The sequence below is a fragment of the Macaca mulatta genome, chromosome 11 (genome assembly GCF_049350105.2).
Source record: "Macaca mulatta isolate MMU2019108-1 chromosome 11, T2T-MMU8v2.0, whole genome shotgun sequence".
NCBI lineage: Eukaryota > Metazoa > Chordata > Mammalia > Primates > Cercopithecidae > Macaca > Macaca mulatta.
In genome coordinates this window covers 82,463,426-82,486,941 of record NC_133416.1, presented here as the reverse complement: position 1 = coordinate 82,486,941, position 23,516 = coordinate 82,463,426, and the positions used below count along the sequence as shown (strand labels likewise).

Sequence of the window (23,516 nt, the reverse complement as noted above, 5' to 3'; positions counted from 1 at the left end):
TTCAACCTGAACAAAATACAGTGCTTTGCTTATATTTGAATATATGCATTAAATTAATCTGCTTAATTTACCTATATAATGCTAAGCATTTTTTGGTGCCTGTTTAAATAAATCACTATTTAGAAAGAAGTATATTAGTGGGTAAACAAATAAAATGGTAAAGTATCCTCATAAATTGAGTTTTAAATAGTAAATACCTAAGCTAGGTTCATTATTCATTTATTGAATAAATATTTATCGAGTGCTCACGTTGTATTATCCTGTTCTGCAACCAGGGATATGGCAATAAAAATGACAGACAAGGTTCCTGCTTTCATGGAACTTACATTAGGAGAGGCAAGCAATAAAGCCTAAACAAATATATAACAAAATTTTATGCAGCAATCAAAGGTCATAAAGACAGAGAGGAGTATTAGGGTAGAGTATGACCTTTCAAGGAAGATCTAAAGTAAGAATAAGCCCTGGGAGGAAGAAATCTTGAAACCTGTAAAGGTTTTGACAAGTTGCTATCTTATTGGAACCTTTTTTTTTGTTTTGCTGAGGTAGCATAAACACATCTCATAGTCAAAGAACAATTTGATGTTTATCTCTTTAGTATCTCAAATAATCTTTTACCTCGAAGGTTACACTCATCTTTTAGTATTTTATTTCTGAATTAAATTTTATAATGGAGTAGACATACCCACATTTATTAATTTTTCAAAGATTCAAATTGGGCAATAATAATTATAATAGTTGCTAACTTTTATGTAATGCCTACTGTGTCAAGTAGTTTTTATAAAGTTTTGGGCATGTATTATCTCTTAATCCTTTTTGTTTCTGGTGAAGTAGTTTCTATTATTAATTCACATTTTATCTATGAGTAAACTGAGACACAGAGAGGTCATCTAGCTGGCAACTGGAAGAGCTGGATTCAAATATAAGCAATCTGATTTTCAGAGCCTGTACTTTTAACTGCTGTACAAATAGTCACTGAGATATTCCATGGTTATCTATTCCCATATTTTGTTAAAAACAAACATTCTAAATATGTGTATGATGCTTCATTTATTTCTTTCATGCATAGTGCGTGCAACATAAAGAAGCCAACACAGATGACCTTACAACTCTGGATAGGAAAGCCCTCTTACAGCAAGGTTATGCGGACAACCCTTGCGATAAACAACAGAGGGCAAGAAAATTGGATGCAGTAAGTTGTTAGCATTTTTACTTATTTGGTGAGCCATTAATCTAATTTGATTTCTAAGATTTTAAAGACTGAATGGAATAAATAATTGCAGCAATTGAATTTGGACTCAGGTGAATATTCATTAATGGAAAATTGAGTCCTCGTTTTTATAAATGATTGAATTGTGTTTGGTATTATTGTATATTATTATATATATCATATATAATATATATATTGTGTATAATATTATATATTGTGTTGGTAGAAAATTGTCTTGAGTCTTTAGGTGTTTGAAACATTTATTTTATACTGTTCAAAATGTGAGTTGGCTGCTATTTATGTTAGTGAGTTTATTTGGTGTCACCTCCTTGCCCCCGAAAAGCAGCCTGGTTATTTTTTTTGAAGTAGTGAGCTACTAACATTAGATACATTCAGGCTAGTTAAGGAAATTCCAGAAATAAGTTATTTTTCTTTTTTAGGAAAAGTGAAACAAAACTCCAGATGCTCAATATTAACTTTCAATTATGTCTTTTACAGAATCAATTAGGTTGGCAAGTATAGTTTAGCCCAGTTCTGGCACAAATAGATAATTAAAACATTTCTGTAATGTTCTGGGGTAAAGGTACCAAGCTGCTTGGAACTGGAGGTCACTGACCACCTCAGACACCCAAATGATTAATGTCTTAGGCATACTTATAACAGATTGTTGGAATGCCAGTGTGGTGGCTCACAAGTTGGGAAAAGTCTGGTTTTGATAGCATAAATAGTAACAAAGCAATATGGATATAGTTAGTTACATTACTATTATCATTGAGTGGAGATTCAATATATGTTTTATTTGGGTCACTGTCATCCAGAATCAATTATGTCTGAATTAATAGCAATATATAATCAATCTCTGGACTATGTGAACTGATTTTCTGTGGATGTCCTAAGTTGCAAATTTGTGAGTTCTTTTACTTAAACCACATGCACATTTTTTTCTTTTTGGTGCCTATTATTATTTGGGTATTTATGTTTAATAGAATGAGTATTATCAGGATTATCCTAAAAATTAAAAAATGCTACTTTTTAAGGAAAAAGTGTTTCAAATAAGGCTTATTTTGATATATCCCTGAAGTTATATTTGAAATGGGTGTTACAATAATTAAGGCTCATTGAATATTGTTCTTGATGTAATTCAAAGCAATCTGGATGTTAATGGATTTCTTTTCCTTACAACTACATTATTAGGAACAATGTTTCTAAATTCATTATCAAGTTTTATTTTATTTTGGTAGTACTCATTTAACTGTCTCCTCCTTCCTCTGAGGAAACGTTTACATGAGTAAGCTTTCAAGGCATCTGAAATTAGCACCAATTTGTTTTAAAAATGTAGGTGAAAACTTCTTTATTTAATTGTACACCTCTTAAGTGAAAATAGAAGCAATGAAACTACGTTTTTTGTGTCCACCGCATCCAGCTCCTTTTTCATTTTTTAGTGTTGATAGATCCTTGCATCAGTGTCACTTCTGCTTCTAATCTGCTTTATGTTTATACAGATCTCTAAATCAGTGTGCCTATGGGTTCTAACCTTTCCTACAAAGTATAAGCCACCATAAGCTTCCACACTCAAGGTGGGCTTTCTGCATGGGCTCTATGGTGTTAATTAATCTCCCCTCTTTGGCTTCTATCTGGGTTTTACATCTGTAAACACATCTGTGTTTGGCTGATGTGGATCTTTTCTGTGTATAATTTTAATGTTTTAGTCAGTGTCCACTTTATGAATCACTCTTAGATATTAAAAAATATACCTTGCTTTACTTTTAGGTTGTGCTAATTTTTAAACATTTATTTGCTGTTTTAAATTTATTACTAGATAAAAATCTTATAAAGCATCATGAGCTTAGAGAGTGACACAAGATGTATTAAATAACGTAAGCTTTATGTGGGACATATTAAATGTGTAAACTATACATTTTGAATTTCTACCAAACAAAAATACTAAATTTAGTGTAGGCTAAATAACATTTAAATAATGTTAAATAATAATAATGTTTAATAATAATTTAGGCTAAATAAAAGTGTTATTTAGCCTACATTTAAGTTTAGTTTTAACATTCTTATTAAAATTCTTATTAAATTTTGTTTTAACATTATTATTAAAACTAAATTTAAGGCTGGCCATGGTAGCTCATACCTATAATCCCAGCACTTTGAGAGGCTGAGGCTGGGGGATCACTTGAGACCGGGAGTTCAAGACCAGGCTGACCAACATGGTGAAACCCCATCTCTACTAAAAATATAAAAGTTAGCCAGCCGTGGTGGCATACACCTGTAGTCCCAGTTACTTGGGAGGCTGAGGCATGAGAATCGCTTGAATTTAGGAGGCAGAGGTTGCAGTGAGCCATGGTAGTGCCACTGCACTCCAGCTTGGGCAACATAGCAAGACCCTGTCTAAAAAAAAAAAAAAACCCAAAAAACTAAATTTAGTGTAGGCTAAATAGCATTTAAATAATTGTGCCCAACTTTTCCAATTTTCTTGCAAGTTTTACTTTTTGTTTCTATGATATGTCTTTAGACATTCTTATTTTATATTTTGTCTCAGTTTTAAATAAAGCACTTTTTCTAAGGTTACAAAGCCTCTATCTTAATTTCATTTATTGGAATGATCAATGGGGATGACAGTAATTTACATTCTAAAAACAGAACAAGCTTTATTTTGACTTCTTAATTTTTTAACCTCTTTTATTTGCCCCCTAAAGGTAAATTTTAGTCATTATAGCTGCATGACAATATAATTGGAATTGAATGATTACCAATATTTCAATTAGATATGACCTAAAAAAATCATAAAAATAGTTTCAGATGAATTGGAAAAGTGAAAAATAGTATGAAGTGGGGGACGCCCAAGATGGCCAAATAGGAACAGCTCCAGCCTCCAGCTCCCAGCACGAGTGACACAGAAGATGGGTGATTTTTGCATTTTCAACTGAGGTACCAGGTTCATCTCACTGGGGCATGTCAGACAGTCGGTGCTGGTCAGTGGGTGCAGCCCGACCAGCGAGAGCTGAAGCAGGGCAAGGCATCGCCTCACCTGGGAAGTGCAAGGGGGAAGGGAATTCCTTTTCCTAGCGAAGGGAAACTGAGACACACAACACCTGGAAAATCGGGTAACTCCCACCCTAATACTGTGCTTTACCAAGGGTCTTAGCAAAAGGCACACCAGGAGATTATATCCCATGCCTGGCCTGGAGGGTCCCATGCCCATGGAGCCTCCCTCATTGCTAGCACAGCAGTCTGAGATCTAACTGCAAGGCAGCAGCAAGGCTGGGGGAGGGGCGCCTGCCATTGCTAAGGCTTAAGTAGGTAAACAAAGCCTCTGGGAAGCTCGAACTGGGGGGAGCCCACTGCAGCTCAAGGAGGCCTGCCTGCTTCTGTAGACTCCACCTCCGGGGACAGGGCATAGCTAAACAAAAAGCAGCAGAAACCTCTGCAGATGTAAATGTTCCTGTCTGACAGCTTTGAAGAGAGCAGTGGTTCTCCCAGCATGGAGGTTGAGATCTGAGAACAGACAGACTGCCTGCTCAAGTGGGTCCCTGACCCCTGAGTAGCCTAACTGGGAGATATCCCCCACTAGGTGCAGACTGACACCTCACACCTCACACGGCTGGGTACACCTCTGAGACGAAGCTTCCAGGGCAAGAAAAGACAGCAACACTTGCTGTTTAGCAATATTCTATCTTCTGCAGCCTCCACTGCTGATACCTAGGCAAACAGGGTCTGGAGTGGACCTCAAGCAAACTCCAACAGACCTGTAGCTGAGGGTCCTGACTGTCAGAAGGAAAACTAACAAACAGAAAGGACACCCACACCAAAACCCCATCAGTATGTGACCATCATCAAAGACCAAAGGCAGATAAAACCACAAAGATGGGGAAAAAGCAGTGCAGAAAAGCTGGAAATTCAAAAAATCAGAGCGCATCTCCCCCTCCAAAGGAACACAGCTCATCGCCAGCAATGGAACAAAGCTGGATGGAGATTGACTTTGACGAGTTGAGAGAAGAAGGCTTCAGTCCATCAAACTTCTCAGAGCTAAAGGAGGAACTATGTACCCAGTGCAAAGAAACTAAAAACCTTGAAAAAAGAATGGATGAATGGATAACTAGAATAAGCAATGCAGAGAATTCCATAAATGAACTGATAGAGATGAAAACCATGACATGAGAACTATGTGACAAATGCACAAGCTTCAGTAACTTAACTTGATCAACTGGAAGAAAGAGTTCAGTGATTGAAGAGCAAATGAATGAAATGAAGTGAGAAGAGAAGTTTAGGGAAAAAAGAGTAAAAAGAAATGAACAAAGCCTTAAAAAAATATGGTATTATGTTAAAAGACCAAATCTACATCTGATTGGTGTGCCTGAAAGTGATGGGGAAAATGGAACCAAGTTGGAAAACATTCTGCAGGATATTATCCAGGAGAATTTCCCCAACCAAGCAAGGCAGGCCAACATTCAAATTCAGGAAATACAGAGAATGCCACAAAGATACTCCTCGAGAAGAGCAACTCCAAGACACATAATTGTCAGATTCACCAATGTTGCAATGAAGGAAAAAATGTTAAGGGCAGCCAGAGAGAAAGGTCGGGTTACCCACAAAGGGAAGCCCATCAGACTAACAGCAGATTTCTCGGCAGAAACTCTACAAGCCAGAAGAGAGTGGGGGCAAATATTCAACATTCTCAAAGAAAAGAATTTTCAACTGAGAATTTCATATCCAGCGAAACTTAAGTTTCATTAGTGAAGGAGAAATAAAATCCTTTCAGATAAGCAAATGCTGAGAGATTTTGTCACCACCAGGCCTGCCCTACAAGAGATCCTGAAGGAAGCACTAAATATGGAAAGGAACAACCAGTACCAGCCATGGCAAAAACATGCCAAAATGTAAAGACCATCGATGCTAGGAAGAAACTGCATCAACCAATGAACAAAGTAACCAGCTAATATAATGACAGGATCAAGTTCACACATAACAATATTAACCTTAAATATAAATGGACTAAATGGTCCAATTAAAAGACACAGACTGGCGAATTGGATAAAGAGTCAAGACCTATCAGTTTGCTGTATTCAGGAGACCCATCTCACATGTAGAGACACACATAGGCTCAAAATAAAGGGATGGAGGAAGATCTACCAAGCAAATGAAAAACAAAAAAAGGCAGGGGTTGCAATCCTAGTCTCTGATAAAATAGACTTTAAACCATCAAAGATCAAAAGAGACAAGGCCATTACATAATGGTGAAGGGATCAATTCAACAAGAAGAGCTAACTATCCTAAATATATATGCACCCAATACAGGAGCACCTAGATTCATAAAGCAAGTCCTTAGAGACTTACAAAGAGACTTAGACTCCCATACAATAATAATGGGAGACTTTAACACCCCATTGTCAACATTAGACAGATCAACAAGACAGAAACTTAACAAGGATATCCAGGAATTGAACTCACCTCTGCACCAAGCGAACCTAATAGACATCTACAGAACTCTCCACCCCAAAGCAACAGAATATACATTCTTCTCAGCACCACTTCACACTTATTCCAAAATTGACCACGTAATTGGAAGTAAAGCACTCCTCAGCAAATGTACAAGAACAGAAATTATAACAAACTGTCTCTCAGACCACAGTGCAATCGAACTAGAACTCAGGACTAAGAAACTCAATCAAAACTGCTCAACTACATGGAAACTGAACAACCTGCTCCTGAATGACTACTGGGTACATAATGAAATGAGGCAGGAATAAAGATGTTCTTTGAAGCCAATAAGAACAAAGATACAACATACCAGAATCTCTGGGACACATTTAAAGCAGTGTGCAGAGGGAAATTTATAGCACTAAATGCCCACAAGAGAAAGCAGGAAAGATCTAAAATTGACACCCTAACATCACAATTAAAAGAACTAGAGAAGCAAGAGCAAACACATTCAAAAGCTAGCAGAAGGCAAGGAATAACTATGATCAGAGCAGAACTGAAGGAGATAGAGACACAAAAAACCCTCCAAAAAAATCAATGAATCCAGGAGTTGGTTTTTTAAAAAGATCAACAAAATTGATAGACCACTAGCAAGACAAATAAAGAAGAAAAGAGAGAAGAATCAAATAGATGCAATAAAAAATGATAAAGGGATATCACCACCAACCCCACAGAAACACAAACTACCATCAGATAATACTATAAACACCTCTATGCAAATAAAGTAGAAAATCTAGAAGAAATGGATAATTTCCTGGACACTTACACTCTCCCAAGACTAAACCAGGAAGAAGCTGAATCCCTGAATAGACCAATAGCAGGCTCTGAAATTGAGGCAATAATTAATAGCCTACCAACCAAAAAAAGTCCAGGACCAGATGGATTCACAGCTGAATTCTACCAGAGGTACAAGGAGGAGCTGGTACCATTCCTTCTGAAACTATTCCAATCAATAGAAAAAGAGGGAATCCTCCCTAACTCATTTTATGAGGCCAACATCATCCTGATACCAAAGCCTGGCAGAGACACAACAAAAAAAGAATTTTAGACCAACATCCCTAATGAACATCGATGCGAAAATCCTCAATAAAATACTGGCAAACTGAATCCAGCAGCACATCAAAAAGCATCCCTGGGATGCAAGGCTGGTTCAACATACGCAAATCAATAAACATAATCCAGCATATAAACAGAACCAGAGACAAAAACCACATGATTATCTCAATAGATGCAGAAAAGGCCTTTGACAAAATTCAACAGCCCTTCATGCTAGAAACTCTCAATAAATTCGGTATTGATGGAACGTATCTCAAAATAATAAGAACTATTTATGGCAAACCTACAGCCAATAACATATTGAATGGGAAAAAACTGGAAGCATTCTCTTTGAAAACTGGCACAAGACAGGCATGCCCTCTCTCACCCCTCCTATTCAACATAGTGTTGGAAGTTCTGACTAGGGCAATCAGGCAAGAGAAAGAAATAAAGGGTATTCAATTAGGAAAAGAGGTGCGTGCTCGTTGACCTTTCTGACTTGACTGCAGGTTTGTGGTGGTCTGAGGCATCTGTCCTGCGCCAAGATGCTTCAAAGTATTATTAAAAATGTGTGGATCCCCATGAAGCCCTACTACACCAAAGTTTACCAGGAGATTTGGATAGGAATGGGGCTGATGGGCTTCATTGTTTATAAAATCTGGGTCGCTGATAAAAGAAGTAAGGCTTTGAAAGCCTCGGCGCCTGCTCCTGGTCATCATTAACCAGATTTACTTGGAGTACATGTGAAAGAAAACATCAGTCCGCCTGTAAATTTAAGCAAGCCGTGTTAGATGGGGAGTGTGGAACATCCCAGTACACTTGTATAAGTACCATTTACTTCATGGCATGAATAAATGGATCTCTGAGATGCACTGCTAAAAAAAAAAAAAAAAAAGGAAAAGAAGAAGTTAAATTGTCCCTGTTTGCAGATGACATGACTGTATATTTAGAAAACCCCATCATCTCAGCCCGAGATCTCCTTAAGCTGATAAGCAACTTCAGCAGTCTCAGGATACAAAATCAATGTGCAAAAATCACAAGCATTCTTATACACCAGTAACAGACAAACAGCCAAATCATGAGTGAACTCCCATTCACAATTGCTTCAAAGAGAATAAAATACCTAGGAATCCAACTTACAAGGGATTTGAAGGACCTGTTCAAGGAGAACTACAAACCACTGCTCAGTGAAATAAAAGAGGACACAAACAAATGGAAGAACATACTATGCTCATGGATAGGAAGAATCAATATCGTGAAAATGGCCATACTGCCCAAGGTAGTTTATAGATTCAATGCCATCCCCATTAAGCTACCAATGAGTTTCTTCACAGAATTGGGAAAGACTGCGTTAAAGTTCATATGGAACCAAAAAAGAGCCCACATTGCCAAGACAATCCTAAGCCAAAAGAACAAAGCTGGAGGCATCACGCTACCTGACTTCAAACTATACTACAAGGCTACAGTAACCAAAACAGCGTGGTACTGGTACCAAAACAGAGATATAGACCAATGGAACAGAACAGAGCCCTCAGAAATAATACCACACATCTACAGCCATCTGATCTTCGATAAACCTGAGAAAAACAAGAAATGGGGAAAGGATTCCCTATTTAATAAATGGTGCTGGGAAAATTGGCTAGCCATGGGTAGAAAGCTGAAACTGGATCCTTTCCTTACTCCTTATACGAAAATTAATTCAAGATGGATTAGAGACTTAAATGTTAGACCTAAAACCATAAAAACTCTAGAAGAAAACCTAGGTAATACCATTCAGGACATAGGCATGGGCAAGGACTTCATGTCTAAAACACCAAAAGCAGTGGCAACAAAAGCCACAATTGACAAACAGTATCTAATTAAACTATAGAGCTTCTGCAAAGCAAAAGAAACTACCATCAGAGTGAACAGGCAACCCACAGAATGGGAGAAAATTTTTGCAATCTACTCATCTGACAAAGGGCTAATATCCAGAACCTACAAAGAACTCAAACAAATTTACAAGAAAAAAATCAACCTCATCAAAAAGTGGGCAAAGGATATGAACAGACACTTCTCAAAAGAAGACATTTATACAGCCAACAGACACATGACAAAATGCTCATCATCACTCGCCATCAGAGAAATGCAAATCAAAACCACAATAAGATACCATCTCACACCACTTAGAATGGCAATCATTAAAAAGTCAGGAAACAACAGGTGCTGGAGAGGATGTGGAGAAATAGGAATACTTTTACACTGTTGGTGGGACTGTCAACTAGTTCAACCATTGTGAAAAACAGTGTGGCGATTCCTTAAGGATCTAGGACTAGAAATGCCATTTGACCCAGCCATCCCATTACTGGGTATATTCCCAAAGGATTATAAATCATGCTGCTATAAAGAGACATGCACACATATGTTTATTGCGGCACCATTCACAATAGCAAAGACTTGGAATCAACCCAAATGTCCAGCAGTGACAGACTGGATTAAGAAAAGGTGGCACATATACACCGTGGAATAGTATGCAGCCATAAAAAAGGATGAGTTCGTGTCCTTTGTAGGGACATGGATGCAGCTGGAAACCATCATTCTCAGCAAACTATCGCAAGAACAGAAAACCAAACACGGCATGTTCTCACTCATAGGTGGGAATTGAACAATGAGATCACTTGGACACAGGAAGGGGAACATCACACACTAGGGCCTATTGTGGGGAGGGAGGAGGGGGGAGGGGGGAGGGGTAGCATTAGGAGATATACCTAATGTAGATGATGAGTTAATGGGTGCAGCACACCAACATGGCACATGTATACATATGTAATAAGCCTGCACGTTGTGCACAGGTACCCTAGAACTTAAAGTATAATTTTAAAAAAGTGAAAAAAAATAGTATGAAGAAAGCTTAATCAAACTAGTAATTGAGAAAAGTTTATTAAATATTATTGATGCATTATATGCAGAGAAAATATTATACTTTTGATGAGGAGAGTTTTTGTTTTGTTTTTCCTTGTTTTAGATTTTTGATGAAAGGTCAAACAATTCAAACTCAGTTTTGCCTTCTTTTGCTGTGAATAGTGTTAGACTAAGCTTACTTTGTGTCAGTGTTGGTAGTCTTCTTGGAGCGGTTTAACATGCCTTTTGCAGGACATCTCTTGAGGGGAGGAATAGAATGGAAGGATGCCATAGTCTCTTTCTCCTTTAGTCTGCCCCGTAAAATGCAAAGGCAGCTCATGAAAATTCTGATAATTTTTACTGAAATGTAAGTGCATTATTTCTTAGAAAATAAATGATATTTGTAGATTAAATGACTGAAATTTAAATTTAGTAATGATGGAAAGTAATCTATAATCTATAATAGTAATCTGTTTCCATCTATATGTAAGATGGAAATCAGAGATATTTAATTTATGTTTTAGAACTTTTGTGTTAAATATTGTATGGTTCTACTTTATCGATGGGGAAATTGTCTTTATTTAATCTTCCCAGGAAATTGTGGCTGCAGAGAAGAAGAAACAGATTGTTGCAGAGCAAGTCATGATAGACCACTTATCTAGGTGAGAATTAGCAACTCACAATAGAAATCAATTCAGAAAATTTTCATTAAATTTCTTTTCATGCCTGACACTCATATCCTTGGTCAATTAAAGGTTAGCTAACTCAGAGGTTCCCAGACTTTCTTTGTTCACTGCACTGTTAGTGTTTTAGTAATTTTTTCACAGCACTCTTAGACCAATAGAAATACCTAACAGTTCTATTTGTTAAGTATTTTTCTCTAAACAACTTAATAAGTATTTATTTGCTAACAACTAATGACCATTTAAAAAATAATACACATAAATTGAAAGAAGATATCCTTACTTTATTCTTACCAAGGATCTGTATGCATCTTATGGGCACTGCACAGTCTCTCAAATCCTAGAATCATTTACAATGCTGCCACTTCCACTTTATATTCCATATTGATTTTTCACCTGATATTTGCTTTTTATCATAGCAACTATAGAAAACTCAGCTCTGCAAAGATGTAACATCGTGGAAGCAGTATAGTGTGCTGTCTTGTTGAAGCTGTGAGCTACCCTGAGGTTGAACTGGTAGTTTACCTGGTGTGTAAGTGATGTCAAGTATCACTGAGTTTCCCTCAAAAATTAAAAATATTCCATAGTACCCCTGTGAGTTCACTGTGTTACCTCAGGGTTCCTTGGTGCAGTTCGAGAACTGTGAGACTGTTAAGAATTTTAAAACTCGTTAGAAAACTAAAATTTTAACATATGCATTGCTGAATTGCATGATAATATGGAAATATGGTAGAATTTCTGAAGAGGTTGGAATTATCTACTTCAAGTAAAAAGTAAGACTTAGCTTTGAAAAAACTGTTTAGTTACATGGCAGAAGGAATGAATGACAGAAAGAATGATGCATGCTTCTACATTCACGTTTTTCAGTGAATTCTTTGAAATACCTAGAGTCTCCCTTGTCCCTCCTTCCATTGTCTCATGAACTTAGTGTTTTCACCTCCACCATGCCTCCAACAACTTTTTTCCAGAAGTAGTGAGATCCATATTGCTAGACTAACGGTTTCTCAGTTCTCATTTACTTGGCCCATCTGCAGCAGCTGTCTCATTTGAAACCTGATTTTCTTTGAGGCAGGTTTTTTGTTTTGTTTTTTTTCTGCATGGCTTCCCGCACGCGACACTTGACTGTTCTCCTACCTTTCTCCCCTTCTCAGAATCTCTTGTGGTTCTTCTTCATCTTCCCAGTCTTTAAATGTGGGTGTGCCCAAGAGCTCAGTTCTTGGACCTCTTTTGTATTTGCTTTTTAAGTGATCTCATCCAATAGCATGCCTTTAAAAACCACCTATATTCTGATACTTCTCTAAGATTTCAATTTAACTTTCTCCAATCTGGGTGTCTGAAGCTTTACTGCCCTCTCTTCCACCATGACCAAATCTTTAACTTTCCTCCATGGCAAGTCAATTCTTCTTGTTCCTAAGACCTAAAATCCTAGTGATGCCTTTGACCCCTCTTTCTCTCAAATACCATATCTAGCTTGCCAACAAACCCTCTCAGTCCTACCATCAACATAGATTTACTCCCTCTGCTGCCACCATCCTATTCAAACTTATTTTGTGTCCCCTGGATTATTTCAGGGACTACTTAAATGGCCTCATTGTTTCTGCATTTGCCGCTTACTGGTTTATTTTCAACCCAGTACCCCATAGTTAATCTATTAAAAGGTAAGCCAGATAAAACCCTCCAGGAATTTCTCATTTCAATCACAGTGAAAGCTACAAGGCTCATGTATTAATTATGTGTTGCAACAAAAATCACTAGCTTAAAAGAACAGTAATTTTTGCTCATGTGTCTTTAGGTTATCTATCAAGGCTAGGCTTGGCTGGAAGGTCCTTACTTTTTGTTTTGCCCAGTTGTATATGAGCAAAAATGGTCTTAGGTTTGATCTTAGGCCTTAAATGATCTCATGTGTTTCCATTTGCCCTTTAGTGCTTCTGCCACTTTTGAGAGAAGAACACTGCTTGGCTAGTCTGGTAGTCTCAAGAAAAAGGTCCTTCTAGAAATGCCACTGAGCTACTTAGCTGAGACCATCCTAGATAAACAGATTTCCAACCAACCCGCATTTGTATGAGTTAGTTCAGTTGAGATTAGCAGAGTCATATAGCTGTGTGTAACTGACCAAAGCAAGTCAAAAGCTCAAGGTCAAGGGGTAAGAAAGTACACACCACCTGTAATGAGGCCATAGCAAGGATATGGATCAGGATTACTAAAAAATTTGGGCCAATAACACAATCTATCCAAGCCCACCATTAGACCTTGGACCTTGGACCTTGGACTTTTCTCCCTCTTTCCTACTCTCCTCTAGCCATTTGACTTCTCCCTGTTCTGGAACATACCAGGTTCCATTCCTGTGTTAGGTACTTTGCATTTATTTTCCCCTCTTCTTGGAATGCCTTTTCCCCAGAAATTTGTATGTCTGCTTACTCATTTTAGCTCCTGTCTTTACTTAGAAGTCACCTTGGTGAGGCCTGCCTTGGCCTTACTATAAATAAACCATAAATAAATTTAAATAAATAAATTGACCATAAATAAATTTATGATCCCTTGCTCAAAATTTCACATCTTCTTACCATTTCATTTTTTCCTCCATAGGGACATGTAATTCATGTTGTATTTTCTCTGTTTATCATGTTAATTATCTTTCGGCCTCTTCAGAATGTGAGCTTCATGAGGGCAGAGCACTTTGGAAGTTTTGCTCACTATTACACTCCCATTGGCTAGTGTAGTAGCTGTATAGTAAAACTTGTTGAATAGGCAAATGAATGAATGAACTGGAAAAGAGGACTTAAATAGAGTCAGCAGAATTTGGTTTTAGGTTTAGCTATGTGACTAATTCGCTGTTTGAGCTTTCATATTTTCCTTCTGTATGTCTTGATTTTTGCTTCTGCCAAATTAACATTAAGATTTCTTATAACTCTAACATTCCGTGTATGTATATTTAACACAGAACTGATAAATAACGTGTGAGAATAGAATAGGTGCCACTTTTTATAAATGCCAGCCTTTTTCATTTGGGAAATTTAAAAAATATCTTAATGCTCAATTTAAAAAGAGGATTTAGTTCCTAACTTGGCACACAAATGAACAGAATCTACAGTATATGGTAGACATGACTAAAGCTTTTCCTGAATGTTCCAGCAATGGAAATAACTCAATAAATTCGTAAGTTCTATCTTTGAATTGCTGTTTCATTTTCATAGTTTTGAAGGTTCATGATACCCTTTAAAAAATGTCTGCTCATTTATTCTTTTATCTAGTTATTCATCAAATTTATTCAGACTTAGGGTTTTTCCAGGCAAGTAGAAAAAACCAGAGAGGGCAAGATTGTGGAAAAATCCAGAGAGGGCAAGATTGTTAAAAGGTGGGTACAGGATTCTCTTTTGATGAATCATGGAACCCAACCTGCTAAGGAGGAAAGTAAGTGTTACTGGATAGTGCCATGTAGTTCCAGGCTCTTGGTGTCCTGAACAAAGAATTGGACGAGACGCACAGAGATAGCGAAGCAAAGCAGCAGAAGTGTATTAAGCGCAGTATTACACTCTCGGAGTGGGAGAATGGACTGAGTTCTGTGAGATAAATCAACCTTAGTTTGGTCCTTTGGGTCCTTTTACGTGTTTTGTTTTATTCTCTTCCCAAGGATGCCTATTCTCTAGCCAGTGTCTGCCTTTTGATTAATAGATGTTGCTGAGTTAATTTGGGCCTTGTGTGCTTGTGTGTCATCTCCATCCCATCATTTTAAGTACATGTATGATATGCAGTCCATATGCATGAAACTTAAGTAGCTAATTACCATTTTGGGTCATTTTAAGGATACTTCATTTTAATGAGCATGCCCCTCTCTGGGGAGCTGCCCCTGACAGGTTTGGTCCGAACCTAGCTGGCCATGGGGGATCCTTACTCACTTTTTTTTTTTTTTTTTTGAGACTGAGTCTCGCTCTGTCACCCAGGCTGGAGTGCAGTGGTGCGATCTCGGCTCACTGCAAGCTCCTTACTCACTTTTTTATCTCACTTTTGTTTTGGCTGCTGAACCTCTGCTTCTTATCTCGCTTCTTGCTCAGTCACCCCTTCACCTTCTTTCTGCTCTCATGCTTTTACTTATTCTGTTCTTTATCCAACTTTTAATTCCTTTTGCTATTTTCCTGCATCATTTCCCCTGTTTTCCTGTCTCATAAGGATATGAGGATAACCTATTATTCTTACCCTTAAAATAATATTAATAACAACAATAACAAATCAAAACTATTACCAGTGGTGGGTGTCCAGGTTCTTTGCACCTTGAACAAAGAATTGGACAAAACATAAAAGCAAAGCAAGGAAAGGATGATGCAACAAAAGCAGAGATTTATTGAAAATCAAAATATACTCCACAGGGTGGGAGCAGCCTGAGCAAGTGGCTCAAGGACCTGATTGCAGAATTTTCTGGGGCTTAAATACCCTCTAGAGGTTTCCTATTGGTTACTTGGTGTACATGTAAATGTATGTAATGACAAATACATACATACATTTCTTTTTACTTTGTCTATTTACATACTTTGTCTACTTTGTCTATGTAAATGAAGAAGTGGCCTGCAATCAGTCTAATTGGTTGTGGAAAGTGACCAATTGGAAGCTGAAGCGAAGTTACAAAATTACACCCTATGCAAACATCTGATTGGTCATGGGAAGTCACCAGTCAGAGGCTGAAGTGAGTTACAAAGTTATCCTCCTATTGAAATTTAGACTTGGCCGACAACCATCGTGACTGGTCATGGGAGGGGACCAATCAGAGGTATTTTCAATTTTTCATCTGCCACACAGAAAAGGGGGGTGGTTGCAAAGGAAGTAGCCTCTGGCCCTTTTGTTACTTGAGTATGGAAAGTTGGGGTTTTCCTTTTGATTTAGTTCTAGGAAGTCAGGGTGAATGGACCTTAGGTTTCCTGCCTCCAGACCCTATTCTCCTGCCTTAAAAACACAATGACACCTATGTTCCTTATATTATTAATTGAATCTCATTTCACATTGTTCAGTTACTATGGATCTTTCTACTTGATGACCTCAAATCCAATTAGTTTTCTAGTTCTGTTGATGTTTCTTGAATTTATTCTTTCTACTATGTCTATTTATTTACTTTTTATTATTTTTTTGTTTGTGTTCTTTTGTATTTATGTATTTTATAGTTTTGGGGTACATGAGATAATTTAACAATATAATTTATAAAGATCCAGTCAGTGTACTTGGGATAACCATAACCTTAAATATTTGTCTTTTCTGTATGTTAGAAACATTTTAATTATTATCTTCTAGCTACTTTAAAATGTACTACATATTATTGTAATTATAGTCACCCTACTGTTCTATGGAACACTGGATCTTTTTTCCTCGATCAAACTGTGTGTTTACTGCCACCTTAGTGTAGACCCTTACTATCACTTTTCAAAACCATTGCAATGCCACCTGATGGGCTATCATGCCTCTATATTTATCCATATTCAGTAAAATATGCAGTAAAAGGGAAATTAGGAGGCAAAGCCTCAACTGTTGAGTGCTTTTATAATACTTAGTGGATTATAGGTACTCCCCTAAACAATATGTACATGTTAACTAATTTATTTAATCTTCACATCACTTCTGTGTGGGAGATACCATTATTCTTTCTTTTATTAATGAGAAAACTTTGGCCCAGAGCAAATTGACCAGATAAGGCTACACGGCTAATTATTGTGGTAGGCAAGGATTGAATCCAGGCAGTCTAGTTGCAGAGTCTGTACTCTCATCCATTACACTGTGTACAGTCCTCAGGTGTGTCCTCACTGTGCTGTCTGCTGTGGCTGTACACATATTGTTCCTCTGCTTGTGGTACCCTTACTCCTTCTCCTCTGAGTGCTAACTTGTACTCACTTTTTTTGGATTGTATCACAAGAATCTTTAATGTTTACTTTAACATTAACTCATGGTGGGGTTGAAAATGTGTTTAGTAAAGTGTGCCAAGTGCCCACATTGAGACCAACTCCATTCAAATCAGTTCACTCTGCGAGGATGTTTCCTGTGCCCAGCAAGGTCGTGAAGAGAGGGGCCTTGACTTTTCTCTTTGTTAGGGCAGCTTTGCTGGTGAGTTCTTCCAAACTTGCCAGGAGCAGCCTACCCCAGTACACATTATCAGTCCCATGTAAAAGAATACGATGGAAACTTTCTCAATATATTTCATCAGTTTAGCACGTCTCTGGTACAAAAATCCAAGAAAGGCAGCACAAAAGCAAAAGTGCCAACCAAACTTACTTATAAACAAACATGCATATGTCCCAAACACTACACAGTAGTACCCAAATGACAACATTGCATTAAAAGGTATAAAAGCACTGTACTGTAAAGTTACACGTGAATACTGCACTGTAAATCCTGAATACTCTAGTGACCCACCCCCACCGCTTCCACAGGCCTGGCGAGGGTCAGAAACCATTCATCTGCCTCCAGACCTTGCTAGTCCTGGGAGACACTGTTACAGGAGCAGTAGGCAGTGGGATTAGTCTCCTGCAGAGCTCTGGCCTCCTCCATACCTTCCCAGTATCCGGAAGGCTTGGGGGTCTTTCTTAAAGACCATGGCCAGGAACTCCATGATTTGCTAGTTGGTAATTTCGCGGCCGGCCCGGGAGCCCCAGAAGAACTCATACACCGGCTGCTGCACGTATGGGCCGTGCCAGTACTTAAGGTAATTCTGCTGGACAAACTCCTTGGTGATGAGGTTCCGCACGTCCCGAAGGTGGAAAGTGGAGTGCTTTTTCCAGGGCCGCAGCCCCAGGACGCGCAGCACGTTCCAGACGGCGCTCTTTCTGGCGCTGCAGCCTTTCAAGTAGATGAGGCTCAGGATCGTGAGAAGGCCTCTCAGGACCATGCTGTTGCTCAGAGCCACCCTGTCCAGCTCCTCGGGCTCCAGCGCTTTGACCAGCTCAGACTCCATGGTGTGGAGGCTGGACAGCCTCTGGTGCAGCCTGGTCAGCTTCCATGGTGCATTCGGAACACCTGGGCGAGAATGAGTCCGGTGAGCCTGAAGTTGCCCCTCCATCACTAATTGTAGCTGCCGATGACATCCTTCCATGTCTGGAAACCAAATGATGATCTTCTGGTCCTTGACCCGCACGTACCACATGAGCTCGTGCGCCTTCTTCAGCAGCTGTGCTGGGCCAGACTGGGCCGTGCTAGGGGCCTGGTGGGCGCCGCCCTTCTCCGCGGCCTGCTGCAGAGCCTTCGGGTCGCTTGTGGTCTGGGGCAGTGGTCGGGTCTCGAGGAGGGATCTGCGGCTCTGGGGCTCTGCCAGGGTCGCAAACAGAGGAACGCCTACCGAAACCCCAGGGTTGCTATGCACCGCGGAGCTGGAGGCCTCGGCTGCAAAGTTGGGGTCGCTCAGATCCTTCCTTTGTTCCCACCGGTCTGCTCCCTCTGACAAGAGCCTCTGCGTCCAGGAGCACTTTGAGTCTGCCCTCCCTCCGCGGACTCCTGGAGAGGAAGTCTTGTACTCTCACCTTTTAAGAATCAGTGCAACTATCTCCTCTTCTAGGATGCCTTTCATAAACTCTTCTCTATGCCTTCTAGGAATTAAGTTATTCTCTTCTATGTTTGTTCGTTGAATTTCTGTTGTGGTATTTATGACTTTGTATTCTTATTTTACTTTACCTGTGTTCTCTCCTACCCACCTCCCACACAATCAGAAACCAGCATTGTGTCTGCTTGTTTAAAGATAGTAAAATAAATACTTGGAGCTCTTAGCTCCCTCCGAAATTTCAATTCAGTTTTAGATAATACTTCTGGAAAAAGAGGAATATTCACTTTCTTATGGAAAATATTTTTAAATACATTTAATAAAAATATTATTCTGACAGCGCTGTAAATTTGCATTTGGTATATGAACTTTTAGAACTGCTTAAAAATATGTGAATTTTAAAGTAATGCATGATCATATTTAATTGTCGGACTTTTTATTTTCCTGTATAGGGCTGTAATCAGTGATCCAGAACAAAATGTAGCCAGTGATCATATCCTTCCAGATTCAAAGATGACACCTCTTCGATTTAGAAAAAGAACACTACATGAAACAAAGTAAGAAGATTTTAATTACATAAAATGAAGATGCACTATGTTCTAAAAGTATTTTTAAAATGTACTTCTGTGTCTAGCTGGAGCTTCTGTGTTCGTTTCACTTTTTTCTATATAAAGAAAAGTGGAATTTTTTTAGTTCAGCTCCCAATTCTGCTACTTTATGATATTAGGGGCAATACCTTATTTTACTCTCTTTGCCCTCCAGATTTTTAATTTGTAATTTAGGGGGAAAAAAAGCCACAACCTTTGGAGATAATGGATGTGAAAATGTATCATATAGTTACCAAGATATTTTACGTGTGTTATATATAATGGCTAAATCTCATTGGCATGTTAAAAATTGGTATTGATTATACTTTTTTTTTTTTTTTGCATTTTACGTTGTAGCTTTTTCAACCTTAGAATTGGTATGATCTTTTACAATCCTCTGATGCTGTCCACTTAAATTCTTCAACAGTTTCACTGACATCTAACCTCAGCTTTAGTAGACATAAAAAAATCTACCAGTACCCACAGTAACTTTTTTATATTTTCAGAGTACTGTAATTGTTAGTATTTTCGTATCTTTTTTTAATCGTTTTGTCTCATTCTTATTTTCTGAAAGCCCTTGCTTTCATCCATTCAAATATTTAGAAGCATCATGTGTTAGTTTCCTATTGCTGCTGTAACAATTACCATGAGCTTAGTATTCTAAAACACAGATTTATTCTTTAATTGTTCTGGAGTTCAGATGCCTAAAATCATGGGATTGATAGGGCTACATTCCTTCTAGAGGTTTTAGGGGTGAAGCTGTTTTCTTGCCTTTTGCAGCTTCTAGAAGCTGCCTTCATTCCTTGGCTCATGGCCCTTTCTTCCATCTTCAAAGTCTGCAATAGCTGGTTTCATGCTGCGTCACTCTGTCACTCTTTTTCTATAGATACATTTCTCTCTACATTCCTCCAATAAGGACATGGATGAGTGCATTGAATCTTCCTGGATAATGCCAATAGTCTCTCCATTTTAATGTTCTTAATTTATCACATATGCCACATCCCTTCTATCATATAATGTATTCCCATGTTCCAAGGATTAGGATGTAGACATGTTGGGCCAGAGGAGGTCATCATTTATGTACCACACATCTAAACTTTCCTTTTTAAAAGTAAACTTCCATTGAAATAAAACGTACATTCACAGTGCACACATTTTAGGTGCACAACATAGGAGTTATCAAAAACAGAACAACACTCATATACCAAATGCCCAGATCAAGAAACAGACAATTGCCAGTACCACAGAACCTCCCCTTATGCTGCCTCCCAGGTACTATTCATTTCCCCTGCTATAACGGGTTAATCTCTCTATCTTAGTATCATAGATTAGAACTGCCTGGTTATGAAATTTGTGGAAATGAAATTACAAGAAATCTAGACTCTGTGTCCAGCTTATTTTTTTCTCTCTAATGGCACTTATTTATTTAGTTGTATATAAGATGTATAACATGATATTTTGATATACATAGTGAAATGTGTTTGGCTTCTTTTACCCAACATTATGTTTGTTAGTTTTATCCATGGTGTTATTTGTAGTTGTCTTTTTTTAATCTCATCGTTGTATGGTATTTCATTGTACCACATGCCACAACCTATCTATTCAGAGGTTGATAGATATTTGGCTGTTTATGAATAGTGCTGCTATGAACTTCCTTGCTCATGCCTTTTGGTAAACATATGTACTCATTTCTGCTGAGTATATACTTAGAAGTAGAATTGTTGGACCATTTAGTATCCATATGTTCAGCTTTAAAAGATGCAGCCAAATAGCTTTCCCAACTGGTTGCTGAAATTTACACTCCCACCAGTAGCAGTATGAGTGTTCTTGTTGCACCATATCTTTGCCAGAGCTTGGTATTGTCTGCCTTTTTTTATTTGAGTTCTTCTTATGGATGTGTATTAGTGATTTTAATTTGCATTTCACTGGAGACTAATGTAGTTGGGTACTTTTCCATATGTATATAGGCCATCTAGATATTCTCATACAAAATTTCCATTCAAGCCTGTTGAGTTGTCTGTCTTTTTAGTATTTATTTGTGGATCTTATTTACATGTTTTAGAAATGAATCCTTTTTCAACTATATTTGTCACACATATCTTGTCCTACTCTGTAGTTACCTTTTCCTTCTCTTGATAGTATCTGTCTTAAAAACTAAAGTTAGAAATAGGAGTTCCTAATTTTAACATAGGCCAGTTTTCCTCTTTCCCTATATTGTTAATGTCCTTTGTATATTCCTTAAAAATAATCTCTGCCTACCACTAAATCATTTTCCTTCTGACTTGTAATGCCACATGTCATATGTCAAGTTGTTATATGCATGATTATGACATGACATGTTATGTGCATGTCTAATGCATGGTTGGTTTCTAGACTTTTTCTTCAGTATTATCTGTTTCCCTGCGTCAATATTATCCTAATTAGTATTGTGTTGTATTAGAGTAAATACCTGCAACTTGTTTCAAACTAATCTAGTTCCATGAGAAATCCTGTTGTGGTATCAATTAGAATTAATGAATTTGTAGCTTTCACTCCTCTTACCCCCATTTATTCTTCCCAGAGGAGGAGAGAGTTCTGCTTCATAAATTTAGAAGCAGGAATTGGCGTGGGTAGTGCAGCCCTTCCTCTCCCCTTTGTTTGGGAGGCAGCAGCCTGCAGAAGCACACATTCTGCCCTGTGCATTGTTTTAGACGGTCCCTCCCCAGTGGAAATGAGTGGGTTAGTCTGTTTAATTATAGTGGTAAGGACTAGCTTGTGGTTGCTTGCATACCTAAGCTGTGGTTTCTAATAGCTTTACCAATACTAAAATTCGTACTTTAATCTTCAATCTTTCTGATTCTTCTTTATGTATTGGTAAGGAACTTGGGTTCCTAAAAGGAATTGGGCACCTAAAACCCAACACGGCACTTTGCATTTTATAGTGTAAATACATATTTACTTTTATCTTTTCGAGAAGACTACAGGGTCCTTGAAGCTGCTACTTCCATTTGTCACTGTTAAAGTGAGTTCTGTTTACTATTGAAAAGCAATATAATGTAATGGTTAAGAGCAAAGTTTTTTCTAGCTCTGCCATTTACTAATCATATGGCCTTGAGCAATTTACTCATCGGTCTCTGTTTCTATAAAATTTATTTGAAAAATGGGAATAATAACACTTAACCTCAGAGTTATTGTAAGTAGTAAATAAACCAATACACATTAAAGTGATTTTAACAATGACTAGTGTCTGGGAAATTCTCAATAAATGGTAGCCATTACTGTTGCTGTTATTTTCTCAGCATTTAGAATTGTTTCAGGCACATAGTGGGCATTCAATAAACACATTAATCCCAGTGGATTAAATTGAATTGAGGTGGTTAAGCTCCCATGGCTCTACTCTGTGCTCACAAACTCTCATTTGGTGCAGGCTCATGTTTCCTGTCCCCCGCTTCCTTTTTGTAGATACCCAGATTTTATAGAGGTGTAGCTTTCAAGATTTCAGTGACCCACACACTTACTTACTAATTACATTACTGCCATTTCATTATACCTGCAGTTTTATGGGAGAAATATTATTGTGTGAAGCAAAGAAGAAATGTATCATTTAGTCTTCAGATCTCTTAATATATAGGAGATTATTGGCAGTAGGGTGCTTTGGTTTTGCTTTATATTGTTAAATATAATTTTAGGGCTGGCAGCCTTTATGAGATCACTCAGTACTGTCTGAAGACCATAATGCTTAAATAACCTATTGATCTATGACAAGGTTCGAACTTCATTCAGCACTCTTCCTCACTCTTTGGTTATTCTGGTAAGGAATGTTTTCAGTTACACATCACTGAAAAACGATTGATAGTGGCTTAAACAAGTCAGAATTTATTTTTCCTATATAGTTAGCTGCTTGGAGGTAGGCATTTATTGATTTTGGTTCAGTAGCTTAGTGATGTTACAGCACTAGGCTGGCTTTCCTATATCTTTTTGGTCATTCTGATGTGGTGGCTTGATTTCATGGTGACTATAGTGGCTCCTAGCATAATATCCCTGCCATGTTCACAGGCAGGAACTCTTCTCATGCCACTCTCTTACCAGGACAAAAGAAAGTCTTTCCTGGAAGCTTATTGGCAGAACTAGGTCCCTTACTCATCCTTAGT

At 38.0% G+C, this 23,516-nt stretch overlaps 1 protein-coding gene and 2 pseudogenes across 4 annotated transcripts in view; 2 read left to right on the top strand and 1 right to left on the bottom strand.

Annotated features, from left to right (window-relative positions):
* CAPS2 (calcyphosine 2) overlaps nucleotides 1-23,516 on the top strand; it is a 60,930-nt gene that overhangs the window by 12,756 nt on the left and 24,658 nt on the right. For all 3 annotated transcript variants that reach the window (XM_077953204.1, XM_015152271.3, XM_077953205.1), the window contains 3 exons: nucleotides 1,067-1,189; nucleotides 11,204-11,271; nucleotides 19,252-19,356. In XM_077953204.1, coding sequence (XP_077809330.1) covers nucleotides 1,067-1,189; nucleotides 11,204-11,271; nucleotides 19,252-19,356 — 296 coding nt within the window. The remainder of the gene's footprint in view (nucleotides 1-1,066; nucleotides 1,190-11,203; nucleotides 11,272-19,251; nucleotides 19,357-23,516) is intronic.
* On the top strand, nucleotides 8,231-8,483 carry LOC100423136 (ATP synthase F(0) complex subunit j, mitochondrial pseudogene; annotated as a pseudogene). Its single transcript, XR_001448096.3, has one exon. The product of XR_001448096.3 is annotated as an ATP synthase F(0) complex subunit j, mitochondrial pseudogene (transcript).
* Nucleotides 17,743-18,978, bottom strand: LOC107000935 (necdin-like; annotated as a pseudogene).